The sequence below is a fragment of the Pseudocercospora fijiensis genome (assembly GCF_000340215.1).
Source record: "Pseudocercospora fijiensis CIRAD86 unplaced genomic scaffold MYCFIscaffold_6, whole genome shotgun sequence".
Taxonomy (NCBI): Eukaryota; Fungi; Ascomycota; class Dothideomycetes; order Mycosphaerellales; family Mycosphaerellaceae; genus Pseudocercospora; species Pseudocercospora fijiensis.
Genome location: NW_006921537.1, coordinates 1,094,352 through 1,115,496, shown reverse-complemented (window position 1 = coordinate 1,115,496; position 21,145 = coordinate 1,094,352). Strand labels below are relative to the sequence as shown.

Here is a 21,145-nt window from a genome sequence, read left to right as displayed (position 1 = left end):
TCTGCTTACGGCGCATTTGTACGAATGCCTCGTAGAATAGTGCGATCTGCATAATAAACATATAGATAGCCTAATATTAGCTAATAGCTAATTTAGTATCCTTTAAGGCACCGAGCTTCTTCTTATACTTATTGCAGAACTTCTTAATGTCCTTGCTATTATACCGAAGGGTAATATATTCCTAGTAGAGTATAAATTTAGTAGACCTACCTTTACTAGTATATTTCTTCTTAAGGAAGTCCTATACTTCCTAGGATGTAGATAGACTAAGCAGTAATTGTTAAATATTACTAATACAATTAGCAAAGATCTAGGTACGTGCTATTTAATCTTTAGAGTCCTATTCGTCTTAGCGGTCTTTAAACTCCTTAGAAGACTTACTAGAGGCCTTAGAAAGGGGTCGCTAGCGGGTGCCTTATATATAGCGCTAGACCGACATACCTTTAAGGGCGCCTTTAGCGGTATAGGCCTATGCTAGATAATTCTCCTTGTTCTTTAGCTTAGGGATGTTGCTTATATAAGCGTTAGTAGTTATAGGGGGAGCTATTACGGACAGCGACGGCGATATAGAAAGAGACTATAGACTTGTCTTAAGGGGCGGCCGACAGGCGCGCTTATATTTTAGTATAGCGGACAGCTAACACTAATGTAGCGGACAGCTAATACTAATAACTCGAGTCGGACTAGCACCTACTAGAACCCTTAAGGGCGGCGGCGACGATAATAGTATCGGCGCAATTTTTAGTAACGAGCGCTAGCTACGCAGCTGTCGGAGTAACTATTAGAATACATATTAAACGTATTATATGCGTTAGAAACGCAGGGGGCTTATAACTACTTAATATAAACTATATTATATTTAGAAGAGGGCTAATTCTATAGGAAGCCTAAAGATAAAGTACGCAGTTTTAGCCTTAGGCATTATGCACGTAATACTACATACTATACACTTCTTTAAGTAAACGGACTCTAAGTCGATAGGGATGTTAAAGTCAAAGTCGACTAGAGTTACAGAGGTTAAACTAGCTAGAAACTGTAATTCGAAAAAGTACTACCGGGCGGGCCTAGATAATGTAATTGTCTAGGCCTTATATTATCTAGGTACGCTACTATATATTATATATTAATTTATATTCCTTAACGAGTACTTACTTAGTAGGGGAATATCTATATAAATAGCTATAATACGATAGAAACGGCCTAGACTAGAGATAGGATTCTAATTACAATTCCGAACGCTAATTAGCTTACTATACTATACCTTAGCTATACTTTAGCTTTAGCTATATATACTATTCTAAAATGCTATCTATTTATATAATCCCTAAATAATCCTATTTTAACTTTAAGCTACCGAAGCTATAGATTAGGCCGAAGATAAGCCGGAGTCTACCTTAGGTATAGTACGAGCGATTATCGGCTAGAGCTTCGGTAATATAACCTTCGGTAATCTAAACCCCTTCTAGACTATAAAGAGAGGTATAATAGGAGGGGTACTTAGACGAAGATACTATCTAGGAATCCCTATACTATATTATCTTTACCTACGAAGTAATCGAGAAATTCCTATAAGACTATATCGACTATATAACTATAGAAGAAGCTATCCTAGAGTACTTCCTCTAAGAAGTATTAAATAGAATTTAGAACAAGGTCTACGACCCTTACACTTGTTGTTACGATATTGTAGCTTTGTTATTAGTCTTAGTATACGTTAAAATTCTCGGCTAGTCCCGTAGAATTTCTGCTCGCACAGCTCAGAGGGCGCTTTACTTGTCGAATCATTTGATTTCACGCCAAGACGACATGTTGCTGAGGGGGGCTGGAACAATAAAGTGCTTCTTTTCGCTTGGTATCTGATCAGACACAATATCACAATGTACTCCTCCAACGCCAACGCGCTTTGGCAGCTCTCGGTCACTGTTCGAAAGCGAAGCCAATCCGTCCACTTCTCATCCCACCTTTGACACTCGTCGAGCTGCGCTAAGTTCTCGTCCGCTTCAGAGCTGCAATACCGTGCCGTCTTTGCTACAGATTGCCCTTCCAGACACTAGGTATTCTTTTCTCTCCTGACCCTGCTCGATAGGAAGCCCCGGGCCTTCTGGTCCGACAAGAGTAATGTATCGTTGCTGCACGGTAATGGCCAACTTGATAGCTTGCTCTCCATTTCGAGCACTCACTGGTTGTGCTGAGCTCAGAGCAGAGAGTCCAGACGCGTGAACACGCTCAAGCATGCCGCAACGACCTCCAATTGCAACTCCTTATCCTTGGCCGCGTTGACCTCATCGCGAATAGCCTGGTCAAGATTGGCGCCAATGGCCGCAGGACCTCCAGTTCTACGCCCAAATGGCCACTGTGAGTACTCCGCAAGAAGTTCGTCCACCTGAGCAAATGCCCTTTCTCGCGCCTCGTGACCTAGTGTGACCAAAGCATTTTCGAGGACGTTCGCAGCGTAGGCAGCGCAGAGCATAGCCACGGTGCGCAGATGTCTGAACTCCATTCCCTCAGGCAAGAATTCAGATGCGGGAAGCACTACTGTTCGGTTCGTGAGCACCGCTCGGACTCTTCTCCTGATCTCGTCTTTCGCACCACCGTCCGCGACTGGATGTGTGGCCATGTCGAATAGGAGGAAGTTACGCTTCTCGGTTCGGAGGATGCCCTTGTCGACCAGACCCTTTGCCAATCGTTCGCGGACTTGCTTCAGCTGGTAGCCGATCTTCATAAGGTTCCATGTCTCACCTGCATATCATTAGCATTCTGCGTGTGAGTCCATGGCTGGTCTTGAGAGCCTTACCTGACATGAGATCAATCCACGAACTCACGCTCATCTTCTCACTGCTCTTCATCATCTTCAATGCCTCGTCAAGCAAGACTTCTCCCGTCAATGTGTCGTCTACAACCTCAATGAGTCGGTCTGCAAGCGGGAATCTCCTCCTCCCGCTATCCCTCTGCATTGAGATCCTCCCTCGGAATGCAAGCTCAATCACAATGCATCCTCGCAGCGCATATGAGATATTGTCGTTCCAAAAGCTCAGGTATCCTTGCTTATCTTTCAGTCCCATGAGGAGCACTTCCTCCATGAGTGTGAGCTTCGGCTGCTTGCTGCGCTCAACATTCTCGCTGATGTCTCGGGGGTCGAATGCGATCTTGTGTCCATTCTCGCCGGCTTCGTAGGATGTCTCAGGTGCGGAAGAGAAATTATTCGGGGGCTTTGGCGCTGGGCTTGAGACTCTGCTGCCCTCCTCGTCACCGTTCGCCGTGGTTGCGCCGCCGCCCGCGCCTCGCCGTCGAGTCAGGCCTGAGCCCGAGGCCGAAGCCATGTTGTGTATGTATCTTCAGGCGCACGTGGTGTCGGCGCAGAGGATGCGACGGGAATTCCAGCGTTGGCTTTTGAGGTGGATGTTCGCACACGTGCCAGGGATCGCGCAGGGCTGAGGGAGAGCGGGCCTCAACGGCGAGGGCGAGTGAATACTGTCGGTCGCCGATGTCAGGCCGTGATGCGCGACAGTCTCCCGCAAAGCTTGCGAACGATTATGCTGGGATAGAGATGAGTCGCAATTGTTATGAAGTGTGTGCAGTAGTACGGAGCAGCCTGGGCAGGAGAAGGTGCTTTGAACCTCGCTCCAACTAACTACGTGGCTGCCGCCGCGCGAGCTTTACTAGCGCCGATCAACATCGATCATTTAATGCTTGACGAAAGATGCAATGCATGTGCTCTGAATTGGAAGTGAACAGAACAATCTCGTTATTGACAGCAGGTACAGTGCCTTTAGCAGATGCTTGGGAAATCTATCAATGCCGCAGCGCACTCGTGACGTCAAAGGCAGCCCAATGGCTGAACAGAAATGTGTCAACAAGAACTGTGCATGACAATGTGACAGATTGGAGTTGATGGTACAGATCGTGTCGGGTGCTCAATTCAAGAGCTTGCAATGTACATGATTTTGCCAGGTTCTGTCTGGACTCCGCCAGGCCACGCCCCATATCTGTATGCCAACAAACCTCCTGCCCTCGGGTCTTTTCAAGAAAGCTTCAGGGATATCTAGTGGGCTATACAGAGTCAGTGTATGAGCTGAAGAGTGCTTTCTTTGGGACCTACCATCTGGCTGCTTCATGATGTAGTCCACGGCTTGACTCACTGTACGGCGTTAGTAATTTGTTCTGCTCCAGTGGAGCTCTTCCCCTCCACGTACCGCTGTGGATTGCGTCTGCCTCCTTATCTGGGATCTCAATGCTGAACTCCTGAATGTATTGTGAGCCTTTACTCGTTATCCTCGCTCTCACGCCACGAACCTCTTCTATCGCCATGACTACTTCCACGGTATCCAGGCTGTCCAATCCGAGGTCGTTGGTGAAATGAGAGGATGCAGAGAGCTACATGTAGACGTCAGTACTTGCTGGTCCTTTTCCAGAGCATGCGCGTATACCTTTGATGGGTCCTGAACCTGTGGCATGAGTTAGCTCTATGCCTTTGCATCTTCCACTTTCCCATGCATACCTTATCGAAGTTCTTCAGCAGATCGAGAATGCGACCAGTCACCTCCTCCTGTCTGAGCCCTGAAGCGCTCGCATAGCATCGTACTGCGGCGATCCTCGTTGCTGGTGTTGAGATTCGTGATGTGACGAAGGGGCTGCGGATGTATGTGCGGACGGCAGGCTGGGCCACGCGGGTGCTAGATTGAGCGACGCATCGTGCGCTTCGGAGGAGAGCGGTGCGGAACATGTTGTTGATGTAGAGGCGATGGATTAGCACAGTTATGGGCAGGTTGTACTTCTAGCAATGGGCTCTAGGAGAAAGAACGACGGGACCTCCCGAGGACTTGCCGCGGAAATGATATGAGTACTATGGGCGCAGCTTCGCCTGTTAGTCTGGCTGCGGGGAAGCCCTGCACTTCCGAAGAGCCTTGGCGAGTAGCCACACCGCTATTTTCTTACCAAATCCACTCTTCTAAGCTCCTCTATTATAATAGAATCCTATTAATATCGTGTCGACGATTTCCAGTGGTATAGACGACTTCTAGGTATTGTTTCTAGTGCAGTATAAAGCCTCGTCTAATCGATAAGGCCTTATAGGCGCTTCTCAAGTCTTATTTCGTCCAAGGCTATACTCCTAAGCAGATAATCGAGGAAACAAGAGTGCTAATAACCGTCAGATCGATATATCGATATTAGTAGAAGTAGAGGTTGTTTAGTAAGCTGTATATAAAGAATACTAGTGCGAAGAAGGGTACAAAGAGGAAGCTTTTATACTAAGAGGAAGAATAGCTGTATAACTACCTCTACGAGCGTCTAGACACCTATTTTATAGAGATGAGCGCTGCTCTTATAGACGAGTTTATCCGGCTACGACCTATAGTAGAAGGTAGTAAAGGAATCGAGCTTAATACGAGTATACTACGGCAGGTATTAAAACGGTAGGGGTAGACTCGTACGCGGCTTTAGGTAAAGGCAAAGGAACGCAACCCATTACTAAGGGCTCTATAGGTAATTAGGTGCGCGAGTTGGCCGGTAGATAGGCTTGTTTTCATCGACGAGACGGCCTATAATTAGAAAACTAGTTAGCGGAAGTATAGCTAGTTACTACGAGGTATAGCATGTTATGATTATTAGTATGCGAAAAGGGAAGTGAGATGGTCTATCTTACCCGCCTTCACTATCTATAGCTATTTGCTATATACGTACGTATACTAGGGTTCGATTAATAGTGAGCGATTTAGTACCTAGTTAGAGGAAGAGGTGCTACCGTACCTTGCTAATAGTCCGTCAATAATATTTATAATAGATAATGCGAGTATCTACTATAGCAAGAGGGTTAAGGAGGCTATACTAGAAGCTAGTTACTATCTCGAATACCTTCTACTATACTTACCGGATTTGAATCCTATCGAACAGATATTCAATCTGCTTAAGAAGACTATTAAGAAGTATCGCTATAAGGTGCCGCTTTTCGAAGGTTTCTAGGACTACTTAGTATAGTGTTTACACAAGTATAGAGGCTAAAGGGCTCGTAGGTTGTTTAAACACGCTAGATATAACGTCGAGGGCCGAGATTTGCCGTACGATCCTAAAGCCTTCGAAATAAGCGCTAGATCCGTATAGAACATGCTTAATATAGATGCTGAAGAGTCCGCATAGTATACGCAATATAAGGGCACGCCGCCGATAGTGCTAGATAACCTAGATAATTATATATTGAGTAAGGAAGAGCTTGAACAAGAACTAGAAGACTCGGATATAGACTTCGAGGATTTCGAGTAAATTCACTAGCGCCGGCAAGCGCCGAGGGCAGAGATTTAGGTGAATAGTTCGAACGCTAGCTTTTCTTACCGGTCTATTTGTTTTATAAGCAACGCATTTCAATTAATATACTAAATCGGGTCTAAATGAGTGTATATATAGCAAGAATCTCCCGCTTATTATAAGGTTGTATGTGTTGTAGTAATGAAAAGAATATTGCCTAAAGAAAGCCCGAATTCGATTACATCTCGCCCTCCTCCGTAGCGGCTCTATCCGTAGCGATAATATTATCGTCCCTCTGCCTCAACTATTCTCGTATAGCCTCTTTCAATCTTAGTCGCATACTATACACTTCCTTAAGCTCGAGAGGCTAGTTAGATTGGTCTATATTAGCGATAGCATCGAGGCGCTATGCTATTCCTACGAACACCTTTATACAGGCGCGGAGAGAGTCCTATTCCGCGAAATCCGGCTAAAGGGCGCACTACTAGAAGAACTCGGTCGTAGTAGCCTCAGAAATCACTATGCGCGGCACTTTGATAGGCGCCTTATAACCTAAGCGATAACTAGCAAGAGTACGAGTAGGAGTCTTCGACGGCGTGCTAGGAATACGACCGGAGCTATAGGTTTGCTAGTGTAGCATTCTACCTACAAATTCGCCTATTATCTTCATTATTCTACCGTTAGCCTTAGCAGCCTCGCTATTGCTGCCTATTCTGCGTACCTACTAGCCTTAATACTTCTTCTCAATCTTGCGAGAGATCAACATAATCTCTATCGATACTAGAAGCCTATCTAGCTAAGAACCATCCTTATTCTGCATATACTAGCCTTTAGTAATAGCCTAGCTTAATTTAGTTATTGCGGCTTCGAAGAAGGGGAAGTGATTCTTACTAAGCTCCTTTACCGAGCGATTAAACTAGCATATAGCCTCGCCGGCCTTGCTGCTTTGTTTACAGTCTTTACAAGTACAGAGCCACTCGTTAAGGATCTTGAAGTCGTATCTACTAGCAGACTCTAGTTTAGCGACAATTGGACTAGTATTCCTTATTTGGACCGTATCGGGGTTCTTCTTCTACTTCTTAATTGCCTTGCCTTTGCTAATAGCTGCTACTACTAGCTTAGGCTTGATATAGAAGTCTATATCTACGAAGGGGTTCTTCCTCGAAGCCTTTACTAGATCTACGGCTACGTCGAGAGCTTGTCTATAAACCTTATTACCGTCAATCTCATTATCCCCTACTTAGTACTAATCGCTAGTAAAAGTAGTCTTCGAGCCGTTAGCGCCTGCTCGGATAACAATACGATAAGGCCGTTGATAGCTATTAAGCTAAGCGGACTTCGCGGCCTACGAGTAACTATCCTATCCTTCTATCTTCCTCGTAATAAGGAACTTTACCGGCTTCGTAGCTAGCACTCGAGCGCTACCCTTCTTAGCCGGATTAAAGACAGTCTATTGTCCTTTGTAATAGAAGACTTCTACACCTTCCGAGAAAGAGCTAGGCGTAGTTATTGGGATATTGCCGGTAGCAAGAGCGGCTACGCTGCTAGCAGCCGTCGCCGCCTCCTACGTAGCATTAAAAGAGGAGGTAGAAGAAGCTTTAGTAGAGGAAGAAGCGGCCATTGTGCTAGGCAAAACCCTACTATTATCCTCTACCGGCACTGCTACGGTCTCCTTGCTTAACGTAGCCGAGGAATCTACGATTAGGTTGGGCTCTATAACGGCAATCGCTTTGCCCTTCTTGCCGGTAGTAGACCTACTCTTTAGACTACTCTTTGCCTGCTGCTAAGGCCTATTAGCACCTCTTCTTGTTAGCGGCGGACTAATAGCCTTCTCGAGAGTATGGATCACCTTCTTTAGCGTTTGTTAGTCGTCTAATCGCACTAGAGGCTTGCCGGCGGTCGCACGTGTCGGTCTTAGCGCCATTATTGCAGTGGATTGTCGTAAATGGCTAGAAATCGATGGAAATACGCGTACAAGGCTTGAATACTCTGTTGAACGATAGGAGGCGGGAAGAATGGCGAGATTCTATATACAAAACCACCCCTATATCCCCCCTAGTAGAGCTCGAGAGAGGTGGAGGCTCTGCGGGCCGTACTGACAGGCGAATCTGCGCCCATAGTAAGCAAAATCACGACCTCAGGACTTTGACTTGATGGACTTTTCTCACCAGCACGACTATTGACGGGCCTCAGAAAGATCAATGCCAAATGTTCGTACGCCACAAATGGTCGTCATGCATCCGCGGAGCGCGATCTCGACCATTTGGTGCAAGATGATACAGCTGCACAGCAGAGCTGCACAGCTCTACCTCGCAGAAATCCAATGATTGCGCACAAGACTAGGTTCCGGTGCGATACAATTCGTAAATCTGCAATTCCGGAGGGCTCAGACTTCATACTCGAGATCGCAGACCACGAAATACCTTCTTTCACCATGCTGCAGAACCTCTAGACTTCTACTTCCAATGGCCCGTGAAGCCTGTGCCATACATAGATCCGCTAACACTGTTGCTCTATCGATTTTGGGAACGTATTAGGCAATCTCTGATGTTTCCAGGTGAACGCCCTTGCTTGGCTGATTGCTTGGCTGATTGATAACGCTCAAGAGAAGCACGATCTCGCTCTGCACACACGGCTACTCAGAGCTGTTGTCCACTCCCCAGTAGGCGCGGGTCACACCAAATTTCTCAGGATTGGCTAACTGTGTATCACGTTGCTTCCTGTGCTTCAGCTTGGCACAAGCAAGAGCAGAATCGCTGGAGAGAGTCGGTTCTTCCGAAACCAGCAAAGGCATCGCGTGTAAAAGTTCCTTCCGAACTTGTCTCCTTCTCTCAAGCTACGTTGATCGTGCAATCCTGCTCCGAGACTACCTCATGTTCCTGTATCAAAACTTCAGGAAGCTTTCCGTCTCTTATTGAGGCTGAAGGAGTTGTCGCCGCTTGACGCAAAGGTCTTGGTGGAGGGTAGGCTCGTGTTTGCATAGCAGGAATTCCTCGAGTAAAGCTGAGCTCTACTAAGCTATACAGTCCGCCGCTCCGGAAAGCGTTCATGTAAAATGTTTCTGAAGCCCAATGAGGTGAAGCCTTCCATGTGCGGTGTGGCATCCAGCGTTCTAGGTCGTTTCGAGCCTGGTTGCAATTTGTGACCAAGTATCGGCCGCTTTTCAGCATGAAAATCCAGTCACGAGAGTTTAAGACATCCGCAGCCTTACTCTTGGAACCGTGTTGCGCTGAACGTTGTGTCGGCTTTACACCAGTGCTATGGTGAATGATCGTGCCGCCTTGCAGGGTAAACGTTCAGCCAGAACTTTTATTTGAGGTTTCCAGTAATGTTCCGCGTCACCAGAATAAATGCTTGGGAAACTGCGTAGAGCCGGTTTCGGGTGCTACTGCGGCAGCTGGCTTTGCGCTCCTCTGAGAGTGCTGCGTGCTCGGTGGCTGTGACCATTGTGGTTGCATCGGCAGCGATTGATGAGATGCCGTTCGATGGTGGTTTGAGATTGAGAATAGCGCTTCACCTGCCTCTCTCGTCTCCTGACTATATCTTCGAAATCCTGGTCTGGCCATAACCGCTTCCGGTGCTGCCCAAGGCTCGTTCCTTCTTTGCGCAGATGGGTACTGCTGATTGTAGATGTCGATGTCGTTTTGATCTCCGCTTCCAAAGTTCGAATTCGAGTCCAATGGAGATGTTTCGTAGGCTGCATCGGTCACTGTGCTGCTTGGCAATCGACCTGGTGGGATCATCGTGGTGCTTTCCGCCATTGATGGCGCAAGAGATGGACGGGCCTGCCTATGCGGTATCTCGCCAGACCTGCGATGTCTTTCCCACGCCCTGATGCCGTCTAGGCTGTTCAGAGGATGTGAAGACCAGTATTCCGAGCCAGACATGGAGCTCGTCCACGTGTGATGGCTTGGACCGCCGCCGAAGGCAGACTCATGCTGCAGTACGTCGAGCAGATCGGCATCGGATGTCCTATTAAGTACGCCGAGAAGGAGTTTTTCTGTGTCTTGTAGCCTGTCCTGCAGGGCACGTAGGTAGTCTTTGGCTGGTCCTCTACTGCAAGTCAGCCTATGGTCTCATGCCTGATGTCTTGGCACAGTTGTGCTTGCCTCTTCTTCGTCTCACTCCACCAACACTCTTCGTTGTGCACTCTACATTGATCGCAAACAGGCCTGGCAATCGACCTCGTCGTCAGCATGCCGCTGACATGGACAATTCCTTGTTGCAAACGTCAGGGAGGCGCGACACACTTCTCACCCGAGCATTTCTGTCTCTTTGCCCGGCAAACTGCACAAGCTGCAGTGATACGAGAGCGCCGAGTCTTTTCTGGAGCCGAAGCCGTCGCAGGCATGGTATTGGCGCCGCGATGCACACGGTACAGAGTGTCTTGGTGCTGAGCTGAGATACAGTATTCTAGATTTGAGGCTGAAAGTTGACCTCGGCAGGGTGGGCGCGCGAAAAACTTTCTTCCGCACGCACTTTTCACGCGTCCATGGCGACGGCGACGGCGACGGCGACGGTAGAGCACGACAGCGGGAGGCATGGAGGCGACCGAGTCGCCAGCTAGTACTCAAGAGACAGGCTCCCTGACGCAGCCCTCACCACATCACGAGCGCCGTTTCATTGGAAGCAGCTCGGGCGTGTACTTCATCAATACCGTCAGGAAGGCCTTCGAAGTCTCTCAGCAAGAGGAGCCAAGCCGTTTGCCAGCTGCGGAAGAGACTGTAGGGGGCGAAGATGACTTCGCACCATCTGCTCGTAACTCGCCAGAACGAGGTCAAGGCTTCGAGCTGAATATCAACGGCCAAAGGGCCATTGAGATCAATAGCTCTACCCAGCTTGGCTCCCTTCCGCCTTATGCCACTGCTCAGCAAGCCATTGTCGAGTACTTCAAGACATGGCATCCCATCTTGCCCTTCCTTAGCGGACCGGCATTCTTGGCATCCATGGACGCACTCTACCAAGATCCACGCACAGCTAAAGGTTCCGGTCGCATATCTGCTGACCGTCAAAGGCTCTGCAGTCTGATCATCTTCCAATGTATCCTTGCAATTGGAACTTTCAGCCTACCTATCGCGCTTCCGAGCCAAAGCTCTCTGCCATCAAAGTCAAATCTCCTTTCCCTTGTGGCGTCGCTCGCATCAAGACACGACATACTTACTATTCAGACATTACTCGCTGCACAAGTATATTGTGTGTCTACGTTATCTCTCCGGACAGCATCGACCATTGGCGGTATTCTCAGCAAGCTCTTATTCCATGCCGGGATGCATCGATGCCCATACCGCTATCCTCAGCTATCGAACGAGGACCGCGATCTTCGTAAGAGGATCTTGTGGAGTGCCTACTCGATCGACCGCTACCTGTGCCAAGCTCTTGGAATACCAGTGTCGCTATCGGACAGCGAGATCGATGTATGTGTGTCGGGTCGGCGAGAGGTTCATGGGACAACGCCGACAGACCTAAATGGTGTTCCGCTGCCCACACCCAGCGCGGAACCCAACGCCTTAGGTAGCAACAGCGAGCATGCCAATGCTGCTGGTCCGCATGCAGATGTGATGGATGATGCGAACAGGAGATTGGAGGTGATTCTTGCCAATTTCGTGGAATATGGAAGATTGGTGGGCAATCTCATGGAGCTATTCCATATATCCTTGCATTCACGCAAGAATGACCCACGGAAGATTCTATTCCTACGCTCGGATGTCGATAAATGGTTCAACAGTATGCCCTCTGAGCCTACTCCGTCATATGCCAACACTGGAGCCGACGAGCAGATCATCCGGTTCTTGCCTTTCCTCCATGTTCTTTACGAGCAGCTAAAAATATCCATTCACCGGCCTTCTTTATCTCTCCCGAGGTCGACGCCAGAGTTTCATCACTCACTCCAAGTGACGATCCGTGCTGCGAAGCGTACTATTCTTGCCATGGAAAGGCAGACGAATTTGTTCTGGCCTGGTTATGTGGCATCAGTCTGGATGTCAGGTCTCATCATCTCGTTCGCCTGCCAAATCGGGATGTATAACACCTCTCAAGGATCCACCGAGATCCTCCGCTGCTTGGATTTGCTCAAGCGAATGGGCGAGCGATGGAGGAGCGCGCAGAGATGTTATGCCGCCCTGTCCACCCTGCTCTCGGACTTGCAGAGGAATCAACGTCGTATCAGCGACCTTCAGGCAGAAGATGACCCCTTCGGCAGGCAAGCGAAACGGGCAAAACTCGACACGCCGGCTTCCGAAGCTGGGCAGACTCCTACGTCGATCTCTCCCACATCCAACGCTGAGGTGTCGCCAAACGGACGTAAGACGAAGAAGCAAAAGACGGATTACATGTCTGTTCCCATGTCCACGAGCGGCGGGACCGAGTGGGACGTCAACGACATCTTTCAGGATCTGAGTTGGGAAACCCTCTTCGACATTGGTGATATGACACAGGATACCGACATGCACTTCATCGCGAGATGAGTTACTCTTCGCAAATATGGAAACCAAGAGCGGCAAAGCCGAGTGTCGTTTGATATGGAGTGCCGCGAACAGAGAGATATCGCCATCCTTGCGCTCTGTGCTGTGCTGTTCTACGCAGATCCAGTCATTTGGCGCGGTGCAGAGTTCAAAATCTAGATCTCCGAACTGGTTGTTTCAGGCATCTCCGCCACCATCGAATCCTTGGCTGAATCGTCCATGAAACCTGGATGTTCCTAAACCCCGGCCATTCGAAGCCCGCTTCGGCTGGGGAAGCCCGTCCATACTGCTGCTTGTGACCTAGGTCTATTTTCACCTTTTGACACAGCTGAGCGACTTCAAGCAGCAAGTAAAAAGAGCTGTATTAATGTTCAAGAGCCATCGACCAGCAGCGCTTTGCGATCTGTGCGACACACCTCCACATCAAGAGCCACTTGGCGAAAAGATATTGGCTCTTCGGAAGAACACTCCTGCTGCTCCTACAAGTTCTGGACACGCTCAGCGCCTGTTTCGAAGGCCGTTTGTGGCATCCTGAATCTTGAAAGCGAAACAAACGACAGTTGGTGACTGTAGCCCGATCTCGTTTGTCGCAATGTCTTGCTCGATGGCGGTTCTTTTGCTCTACCCTCCAATCTCTGGCTATTCCGACCATTGTACCATTTTGAGGGGAGCCGTCCGTGCATCGGAGTATTGAGCCAGTGCAGCACCTGGAGTACACTGCTTTTTGCTGGAGCTTGAGCCCGCCTCGATGGACTCCCCCGGACTTCCAAGATCTCGGTTGTGCCTTCATCAGCATGTTTGTTCGCAGTGTGAGTCAAGTGGCTCTGATCGAGTATGCTTCGGTGAAATATCATCGGCTATCCGCCTTCCATCAATCTGGGCAACGTGCTCTCTCTATTTTTCTTCTGCTTGAACGTGTGGCTCTAAAGCATCATGTTGGGATTTAAGTTGTCCAGTGGTATTGCCTTTGCCAGTTTCATGGTTCTCGCAATAGGTTCACCCACGAAAAGGGCACTGTCGATGTCAGACGCTCAAAATGCATACGACCAACTTCAGGATTGGTACTCTTCCTCTACCGGCCTTTGGCAAGGTGCAGGCTGGTGGCAGTGCGCAAATGTGCTCACGACCATATCCAATTTGGCAATGATGAATAGTCAGATAAGGGACAACGTGCTTGCAGCGCAACAAGCCACTTTCACGTCTGCAGCACAGCAGGATGAACAGTTCATTGGCCAAAGGTTCATAAGCAAGTAAGCTGAGATGTGTCGTTCGAGCAACCCTCATGCTAATAACCGCATAGCTATTACGATGACGAGGGCTGGTGGGCTCTAGGCTGGATCGCTTCGTACGATGTCTCTGGCAACCCGCAATATCTCTCGATGGCCGAAAGCATTTTCGCTGATATGAGAACAACATTTGGAAAGACCAATTGCAGCCGTAACCGTGGGGGAACAGGCGGTATATTCTGGAATCGTGACCAGACTTATGTCAATGCGATTGCCAACGAGCTTTTCTTCAGCGTCGCCGCAGCTCTCGCAAATCGTGTTTCCGGGAAGGATTATCTGAACGTCGCTCAGCAGCAATGGAACTGGTTCCAAAGTAGCGGACTTATCAACCCAGACGGCAATATCAACGACGGGCTTACAGGTGACTGTCGTAATAATGGATATAACGTCTGGAGCTACAATCAAGGCGTTGTCCTCGGCGGCTTGGTCGAACTCTCGAGAGCAACCAGAGACGGCTCGCACATTTCCTCTGCTCAGCGTGTCGCTGATGCCGCAATTGGACTGCTAGCACCTGGTGGGATTCTGCAAGACCCATGTGAGCAGAACGGCAGGACTTGCGACAGCGACCAGACTCAGTTCAAAGGTATCTTTGCGAGGAATCTGATGTATCTGCATCGTGCTGCTCCGCGGGACAAGTATGCGAGGTTCCTCGGCAACAATGCGAACAGCATTTTGACGAGAAATACAAATGATGGCAAATTTGGGCTCAGGTGGACCGGACCTTTTGTTGCTCCAGCGAGTGTGTCAACGCACAGTTCGGGAATGGATTGTTTGATTGCGAGCCTGTCCACATGATGGGGCCTCCATCCACATTATAGTGCTATAGCTGGGATCAGACGCCAAGCATCGAAAGCAGGTCCACTGAGGCACGAGGCCAAGTATTGCACCACTTCCTGCACTGCACACCACCAGCCTGATTGAGCCGAGGCATGAACATTCACAGGGCCGTAATCCCCATCAAAACTGTGAGTGAAGCCATGACTTCACCGTGCACTGTGTCACGTGAGCAGCAAACGCACGTTGGAACGGAGTCTCCTTCTTTGGAGGCTCTAACGAAGTACACAATACCATTTATTGCTGCACATTCCTTTCTCGCAAGCCTTTGCAAGACGTGTCGCAAGCTGGTTGGTGGCCTGGTTCGCCGCAATGGTGAGATGCAATGCGACAGATTCTGCTCTTCACAACATCCTTCGATCTCCGGACATGCACGCCGAAGTCGAAAGACTCGAAACCGCGAGCACTTCCAGGATCATCCTAGCTCTGACTTTGCCCTCGCCGCCTGGAAAAGCTTCTCCCTTGCGCTCAGGTTCTCGCGGCAAGGACAAGCCGCCCCAGGATCGGCCATTCGCCCGGTCCATGCACGTTGTATGCAAGATGAAAGGTTATATCTCTCTGGGCACAGGTGCAGCGAGGGCTGAGCACTAAGGCACCCCATCGTCACATCATGTTGGGTCGTCTGCCAGAAGGGAGTTCGCAGCGGATTCCTCTTCAATTCCACCAGAAACCGTCACAGATTGAGCATGAAATCAAAGACTGCTTTGACCGCTATGAACGGTGACACAAACAACGATGAGACTTTCAACTTCTTCGGATTGCCAAGAGAAGTTCGCGATTCCATATACGATTACCTCACGGTGGAAGCCCCGATCAATGTCGCGATCTGGCTGATTCATCTGCCACACGCCTTTGCATACGTCCTGAATGCTCCTCGGCCGTCTTTACTGCAAGTCAGCAGCCCTCTGCGCGCCGAATATATGCAGCAGGTCGAAGAGAAAAGCTCCCTGCGAATCATTGGACCCACGTCGGACGGGGCGATAGCTGCTTTGCTCACAAAGGTCATCCGCCCTTTCTCCGACATCATTGAACGGTGCGAGATCTTCATGCCCATTACTTGTCATGACTGTCGTGAATGGGACAATCACGAGAGCAGAGGCCGCGTGGAAGAAGACTCTGATTCGGACGCTGGGAGTGGTTTTGGTGGAGGACCAAGCTTTTGCGGAGCGTACGACCTGCTCAGCTTCTACACTACACTTCTGGCCACCAAGTTTCTTCCCAACTTTCGAAAGCTCCATACAATTCACCTACGCATTGGAATGGTCCTTTCAGACGGCCAGCGTGCGACTGATTTCGACTGGCCACACTCGCCGCACTCCGACGACTTCGTGGCTGAGCTGTGCAAGCTGGTTCTGCTACCTGTGGTTGAAAGTTTGGACCTGGTCATCTGTCAGGAATGGGCCGACTACCGAGCGTACTGTCAAAGTGCCGGAAAGAACATTCCACAGACGTTCTCGCGCTGGAGAAGGGGACGTGGGTGGCTGGGTGAGCGGGAGCTCGAATCCGAAAGCAAGTTGAAGGCTCAAGATAGCGTCTTGGACGGGTTTGACGAGCTCGAATAGCAGTACTCGATGGTCACTTCCTGACAGTAGGGTCGCAACACCTTGATGATGAGCGAGTCTACGCATCCGCTTCTGTGAGGGTGTCGGCTCTGCAAAAAAGCTACATCCATAACTTGACCGATTTGGCTGGGCTCATCCGATGCGACGGTAGCTCCAATTGACGGCAAGAGTCTTTAGAAAAATTGGCCATCTTGGTGCCCAATGCAATCAAAAAGCAACGCCGTCCTGCGTTCAAGAAGTTGGGCTGCAGTTGGAAGAAGTGCTGCTGTGTCGAGTACAACCACGTGCCGCGTCCGGCAAATCGAGCTACCAGGACCCATACCAACCTTCGTGGGCGCTTGCCAGGAAAGATGTCAGGAACCGAGTGGCGCCCTAATGTATGCTTGGCGATGCTCTCATGACCGGAGAATCTGCTGAAACAGGTTGTCGCCAGTGTTACGTATGTATCTACGGATCGGCGACTAGCGACGCTGCCGTCCATGTACATACATTTGCTGCATGTTTTTGCCTAGCCAAAACACCACTTTCTTGCTTGTCAGGGCCCAGCCATCACACCACACTGCCGAATCGTTAGCCTGCTGTCATCTTCTGGAGTACCTAACCACTCACGCTCATGAACGCTTTTAGTTCGACTTCCGACGCGGGTTTGATCTGCGCGTTGTACACGCAGGAATGACACTCTCGATCGTCTACACATTGGTACTCGTGTGAAGAAGACCCATCCTTCGCGGTGATAGAAGCCGTGATTCCTCCGACATCTCCCACAATGCTTCCGCTGTCTGCGCTCGAGTTGTCGCCGCACCCATGGAATCGGATATCGACATTGGCGTAGCAATCCCAATCGAATTGGGCCATCTCGTCCGTCAACGGGATGCGCATGAACTCCACCGCCTCGTTCGGCGCAGATGTCTCTTTGCAGATATCTGTACTTTTCGAGACGAGATTGCTGTGACTACACCAATTGTACCCGTAGATCCAGGCATTGATTTCTGTGCTGTTGTCTGGGAGTCTGACGTATGCATCAGCATTATCATTACCTCTCACACGCTTTGCGGATTCCGATGGGACGTACTTTACTGTGCCTACCATGATATTTGGGCCAAAGGTGCTGTTGAATGCACAGGATTTAGAGTCGGGTCCTGGTCCAATGGAATTTTCGGGCTCTTTTGTGGGATCCTCGCTCTCAGCACATACGTGCAGAGTAAGGGCCACGAATATAATGAACGACTGGAATGACCGGAACATGTTGGTAAGAGCCCACCGCGCCTGATACAATGTGTACGCATGAACAGCCAGATGAAGTCGACGGGTGCTCGAAAGGAGTTTAAGTTCACAATATCCCCAAAGTCTCGCACCCATGTCAGCAATAAGATGAAATGCAAGGCACTCCGGGTACGATCTTATCCTTGTCTACATGTGGTTGGTCACTGAACTACATGACACCGTTTTGCTAGGAAGATGACACACAGCCTGAAGGTGAATTGTAGCGAAGCCAATGAGTCTCTGGGCCACCAATTCTGCTCTATCGTTACAGTTGCACCTGTGTACGCGCTCCGATGCCTCAATTACAGAAGCATCAATCAGCTGGACTGTTCACGAGACGTCATTCCAGCACCATTCAATCGTCAATTCCTACGACTTTCCTCTCCGCATCATAGCATGGCAGCCGGAGCTAGAGAATTCATACCTGAGTGAGGTCTTATTAAGCTTGAGACTATCTCAGACTTCCGGAGGCTATTTGTCTGACATCGACTAAATCTACTGTGGCACGCTCTTCCCACCCAGCGAGAACGACTGGCTATCATACCAAGTGAAGTTCAGGTAGCACCAACGACTCGCCAACGCTTCATTCCTATAAAGCCATATTTTCGGCATGGGTCTCAAACAGCGCAGCACACCGACATCTCAAGAGCAGAAAGGCCTTTCGTAGAGAGTGTGGTCCGGCACAACAGCATTGACAGATCACTCACTCGCGCTCTGCAGTTCCGAAGTAAGCTGAAACCGAGCCTTTGCCAGTCATCAATGTGGCAGCGTTCTCTTACAAATGCGACGGAGTTACTTATGGTCCCCGATATAGACGAGTGACACCTATTCAGAAACCCAATCACACTACTGAGGATACTTCATCAATCTTTTCCTGCTGCTTATTATCAGGCACGACCTTCCTCAACACAATCGCATACCATGATCAACCCGTTCAAGCAGAGTCCGAGTCAGAATTCAATAGATAAGACGACGAGAAAAAAAATTAACCTTGAAAAGAGATTCAAAGACCACCGATATCATTCATTCAACTTGATACATTCATTACACAGTCCCAGGAAAACCACCGCCCACCCACTCCATCCCCCTTCCTACGAAATCTTTAACCCCCTCCGCTCCCCATCCAACCTCTCAAACTCCCTAATTGTCCACTCGGGAGGTCCACCAATACACCTACAGCCCGCCAAAAACTCCTTCGTTACGAAATCGTTTAGGAATCGATCGATTTCTTCAATCTCTGCGACTTCTGGACTTTTGGCTTTCAAGACACGAGCTTTCATCGCGCGATACGTTGGAAGGGCTTTGGGGGGAAGGAGGAGGAGGAGGCCGTCGTCGAAGTTGAGTTGGGATTTCAGGGTTTGGAGGTGGTGGGACTTGCGGGCGGATTCTGTTTGTTTCTGGGCTTGGAGGTTTGCTTGCTCTGCTTCCCTCTTGACTCGCTCCTCGGCCTGGTGAGCCACAGCGTCCGCGAGAACTTTTCGAGCGGCGTTCTCTGCGGTTTGCCTGGCGGTTTCGGTCTGCTTTGCTTCTTCAATCGCTCGGAGGCGTTCAGCCATGGCTTGGACTTCGGCAGCGACGATTCTGCTGTCGTCGTTGAGAAGACTTTGCACTGCTCGATTCTTGTCTTCGTCGGAATGGTTGATGTTCGAGATGTCCAGGCCGCGTTGCTTCATTTGGTGGCGGAGCTTGACGATGCTGAATTTTTGGTAGTAGGCGGTTTGTGGGTTCGTCATGGTTGCGAATTGAGACTATTGGTGGTGGTGGTATGAGCAATGATGAATTCGGTCCTGTGTGCTTGTATGCGTATAGAAGAAAGACAAGTCTTGCCGGTCGATCGATTCATGTTATATACATCGCGAGGCGTCGAGTGAACAGCATTGGATATTGTCACAAGCTTCTTGTTTGCGTGCTGCATGTGAATATTGTGAGGCATCGAGTGAACAGCATTGGATATTGTCACAAGCCTGCCTATGGTTCACATGCTGCATGTGAAGTTTCAGAAATTCGGGTATTGTCGGACAATAATACATTGATTTACTATGGTGAAGAGGGTCGAGCGAGAAAAGGAGGCTTCATTTCAATGCTTTTGTTTGTGTACACTTGTTTGCTACGAGACCTTATCTTTGCCTTAGACAAAACGAAAGTTCACAATCTCTACCGACTGGGGCCTTCAGTTGCCCTGTCAGACCCTCTTCCAAGCCGCCCAGCGCTCTGCATGATTCTTGTACTGTTTGATGAAACCAACCGGAAGATCTTGGCCGCTGCTCAGCTGTCGTCGGGCGTGGTCATATTTCCAGAATTCCTCTGCCAATCCCTGTGAGTACCCGCCGATGATGCGCTCGCCACGCCGCATCAGAGCGACCATGTCTCTGTCGTTCAGAAAGTCATCGAACTTATCCATAACTTCCTTCATCCTGCGCTCACAGACCTCCGCCAGATCCAAGCTGTCCAGTGCAGAATGATAATCGTTCTTGAGATCGGTGTACAATGCGTGCGCATCTGGAAGGTGATGGAGCAGCATCGTCGTCAAAATCTCATCATGCGCCAGCAGCTTGCCCATAATTTCACCCCTGACTGAGATGTCAACTTTGAGAAGGTCGCTATGCTTGTCTACTAAAGCCTGCACAGCACCAGGTATACTGGCTGGAAAGTTCTCAAACTGCACCTTGAATTTGGCGCAGAACCGAGCAATCGGATAGAGCATGTTGTCGTAGTGGACTTTGTGGACAAGTGACGACTTGTACCAATCCTTGCTCAGGAAGGAGGTGCCGCTGCAGACGAAGGTAACAGTCTTCAGAGCAGTGCTATTGCAGCGGAGAAAGGAGAAGAGCGAGTAGAGACACTCAGTCGCCCATCCAGATCCTTCTTGACGAATGACGAAGCATAGATGATCGCGAAGGAGGAGTTCTGTCGGCCAGCAAGCTCCGCTGTGTAGAAAGCGCCAATGCATTGATTCACTTCTGGGTGTCATCTTCGAGATCGTCTTGCCAAAGAAGTACATCCCGGGGTCGCAGGTTGGCTTTTCGTCGCCGAATATAATGCATGATGGATTCGTTTCGCGGAAGATTGATGTCGCTTCCTCGTTGATAGCCTTGGAAGTGGCAAGGATTTGTGGGAAGCATTTGATCCTGTGGTCGGTGAAGAGCAGAAGGTTTTCGTAGACTCAATTCCTCAGCTCGCCGGGAAGATCGCAGAAGCGAAAGCGTGCATCTTCATCGGCTTTGCAGAGAATCTTGATAGCGATGTGTTTCAATCGGAGATGTGGTGGCTGGTCAGAAGCAAGTGACTCTTTCTGGCGCTTAATGGACTCGAGAGTGCCATCGCCGACTTTGCGCTGCTTAATGACAGTGCGCAGTTGGTCAAGATCGCAGCGCTCGTACTTGAGTGCGTGCTTGGTGAGCGTCATGGTTCGTGATAGTCCAGATCGCGATAAGGTGGTGGTAGAGTCGGCGAGTAGATGCGAGTAATAGCTGCACGACTCTTCAAGTATTGGAGCTCG

General features: G+C 49.4%; 10 protein-coding genes across 10 annotated transcripts; 4 read left to right on the top strand and 6 right to left on the bottom strand.

The window, feature by feature from the left end:
* Nucleotides 1–1,822: 1,822 nt before the first annotated feature.
* Nucleotides 1,823–3,578, bottom strand: MYCFIDRAFT_54287 (uncharacterized protein). The gene is made up of 2 exons (XM_007929816.1): nucleotides 2,795–3,578; nucleotides 1,823–2,739 (listed from the first exon to the last, which is right to left on the bottom strand). Exons 1-2 carry the CDS (start codon nucleotides 3,318–3,320, stop codon nucleotides 2,195–2,197), a joined length of 1,071 nt encoding a protein of 356 aa, XP_007928007.1. The 5' UTR covers nucleotides 3,321–3,578; the 3' UTR covers nucleotides 1,823–2,194.
* Nucleotides 3,579–3,863: 285 nt separating this feature from the next.
* Nucleotides 3,864–4,769, bottom strand: MYCFIDRAFT_61135 (uncharacterized protein). Its single transcript, XM_007929849.1, has 6 exons — nucleotides 4,499–4,769; nucleotides 4,428–4,445; nucleotides 4,294–4,374; nucleotides 4,194–4,242; nucleotides 4,100–4,138; nucleotides 3,864–4,050 (listed from the first exon to the last, which is right to left on the bottom strand). Exons 1-6 carry the CDS (start codon nucleotides 4,721–4,723, stop codon nucleotides 4,043–4,045), a joined length of 420 nt encoding a protein of 139 aa, XP_007928040.1. The 5' UTR covers nucleotides 4,724–4,769; the 3' UTR covers nucleotides 3,864–4,042.
* A 4,004-nt stretch (nucleotides 4,770–8,773) lies between these two features.
* Nucleotides 8,774–10,001, bottom strand: MYCFIDRAFT_176264 (uncharacterized protein; the record flags this gene model as incomplete). Its single annotated transcript, XM_007930071.1, has 4 exons — nucleotides 8,774–8,863; nucleotides 8,897–9,076; nucleotides 9,108–9,498; nucleotides 9,583–10,001. The coding sequence occupies 4 exons, from the start codon at nucleotides 9,999–10,001 to the stop codon at nucleotides 8,774–8,776; spliced, it is 1,080 nt and encodes a 359-aa protein (XP_007928262.1).
* Nucleotides 10,002–10,781: 780 nt separating this feature from the next.
* On the top strand, nucleotides 10,782–12,860 carry MYCFIDRAFT_189262 (uncharacterized protein; the record flags this gene model as incomplete). Its single annotated transcript, XM_007930070.1, has 2 exons — nucleotides 10,782–12,540; nucleotides 12,823–12,860. The coding sequence occupies 2 exons, from the start codon at nucleotides 10,782–10,784 to the stop codon at nucleotides 12,858–12,860; spliced, it is 1,797 nt and encodes a 598-aa protein (XP_007928261.1).
* Nucleotides 12,861–13,679: 819 nt separating this feature from the next.
* MYCFIDRAFT_65701 (glycoside hydrolase family 76 protein) lies at nucleotides 13,680–14,782 on the top strand (the record flags this gene model as incomplete). The annotated part of the gene is made up of 2 exons (XM_007929864.1): nucleotides 13,680–13,951; nucleotides 14,002–14,782. The coding sequence occupies 2 exons, from the start codon at nucleotides 13,680–13,682 to the stop codon at nucleotides 14,780–14,782; spliced, it is 1,053 nt and encodes a 350-aa protein (XP_007928055.1).
* Nucleotides 14,783–15,534: 752 nt separating this feature from the next.
* On the top strand, nucleotides 15,535–16,383 carry MYCFIDRAFT_85149 (uncharacterized protein; the record flags this gene model as incomplete). The annotated part of the gene is made up of 1 exon (XM_007930069.1): nucleotides 15,535–16,383. The coding sequence occupies one exon, from the start codon at nucleotides 15,535–15,537 to the stop codon at nucleotides 16,381–16,383; it is 849 nt and encodes a 282-aa protein (XP_007928260.1).
* Nucleotides 16,384–16,483: 100 nt separating this feature from the next.
* Nucleotides 16,484–17,742, bottom strand: MYCFIDRAFT_176262 (uncharacterized protein; the record flags this gene model as incomplete). Its single annotated transcript, XM_007930068.1, has 3 exons — nucleotides 16,484–16,796; nucleotides 16,846–16,958; nucleotides 16,993–17,742. 3 exons carry the CDS (start codon nucleotides 17,740–17,742, stop codon nucleotides 16,484–16,486), a joined length of 1,176 nt encoding a protein of 391 aa, XP_007928259.1.
* A 55-nt stretch (nucleotides 17,743–17,797) lies between these two features.
* MYCFIDRAFT_176261 (uncharacterized protein) lies at nucleotides 17,798–18,752 on the top strand (the record flags this gene model as incomplete). The annotated part of the gene is made up of 9 exons (XM_007930067.1): nucleotides 17,798–17,827; nucleotides 17,860–18,074; nucleotides 18,107–18,146; nucleotides 18,169–18,316; nucleotides 18,345–18,365; nucleotides 18,400–18,407; nucleotides 18,439–18,447; nucleotides 18,480–18,595; nucleotides 18,656–18,752. 9 exons carry the CDS (start codon nucleotides 17,798–17,800, stop codon nucleotides 18,750–18,752), a joined length of 684 nt encoding a protein of 227 aa, XP_007928258.1.
* Nucleotides 18,753–18,786: 34 nt separating this feature from the next.
* MYCFIDRAFT_176260 (uncharacterized protein) lies at nucleotides 18,787–19,379 on the bottom strand (the record flags this gene model as incomplete). Its single annotated transcript, XM_007930066.1, has 2 exons — nucleotides 18,787–18,819; nucleotides 18,849–19,379. 2 exons carry the CDS (start codon nucleotides 19,377–19,379, stop codon nucleotides 18,787–18,789), a joined length of 564 nt encoding a protein of 187 aa, XP_007928257.1.
* A 304-nt stretch (nucleotides 19,380–19,683) lies between these two features.
* MYCFIDRAFT_176258 (uncharacterized protein) lies at nucleotides 19,684–20,768 on the bottom strand (the record flags this gene model as incomplete). Its single annotated transcript, XM_007930065.1, has 4 exons — nucleotides 19,684–19,729; nucleotides 19,786–19,855; nucleotides 19,888–20,573; nucleotides 20,605–20,768. The coding sequence occupies 4 exons, from the start codon at nucleotides 20,766–20,768 to the stop codon at nucleotides 19,684–19,686; spliced, it is 966 nt and encodes a 321-aa protein (XP_007928256.1).
* Between the last annotated feature and the right edge of the window lie 377 nt (nucleotides 20,769–21,145).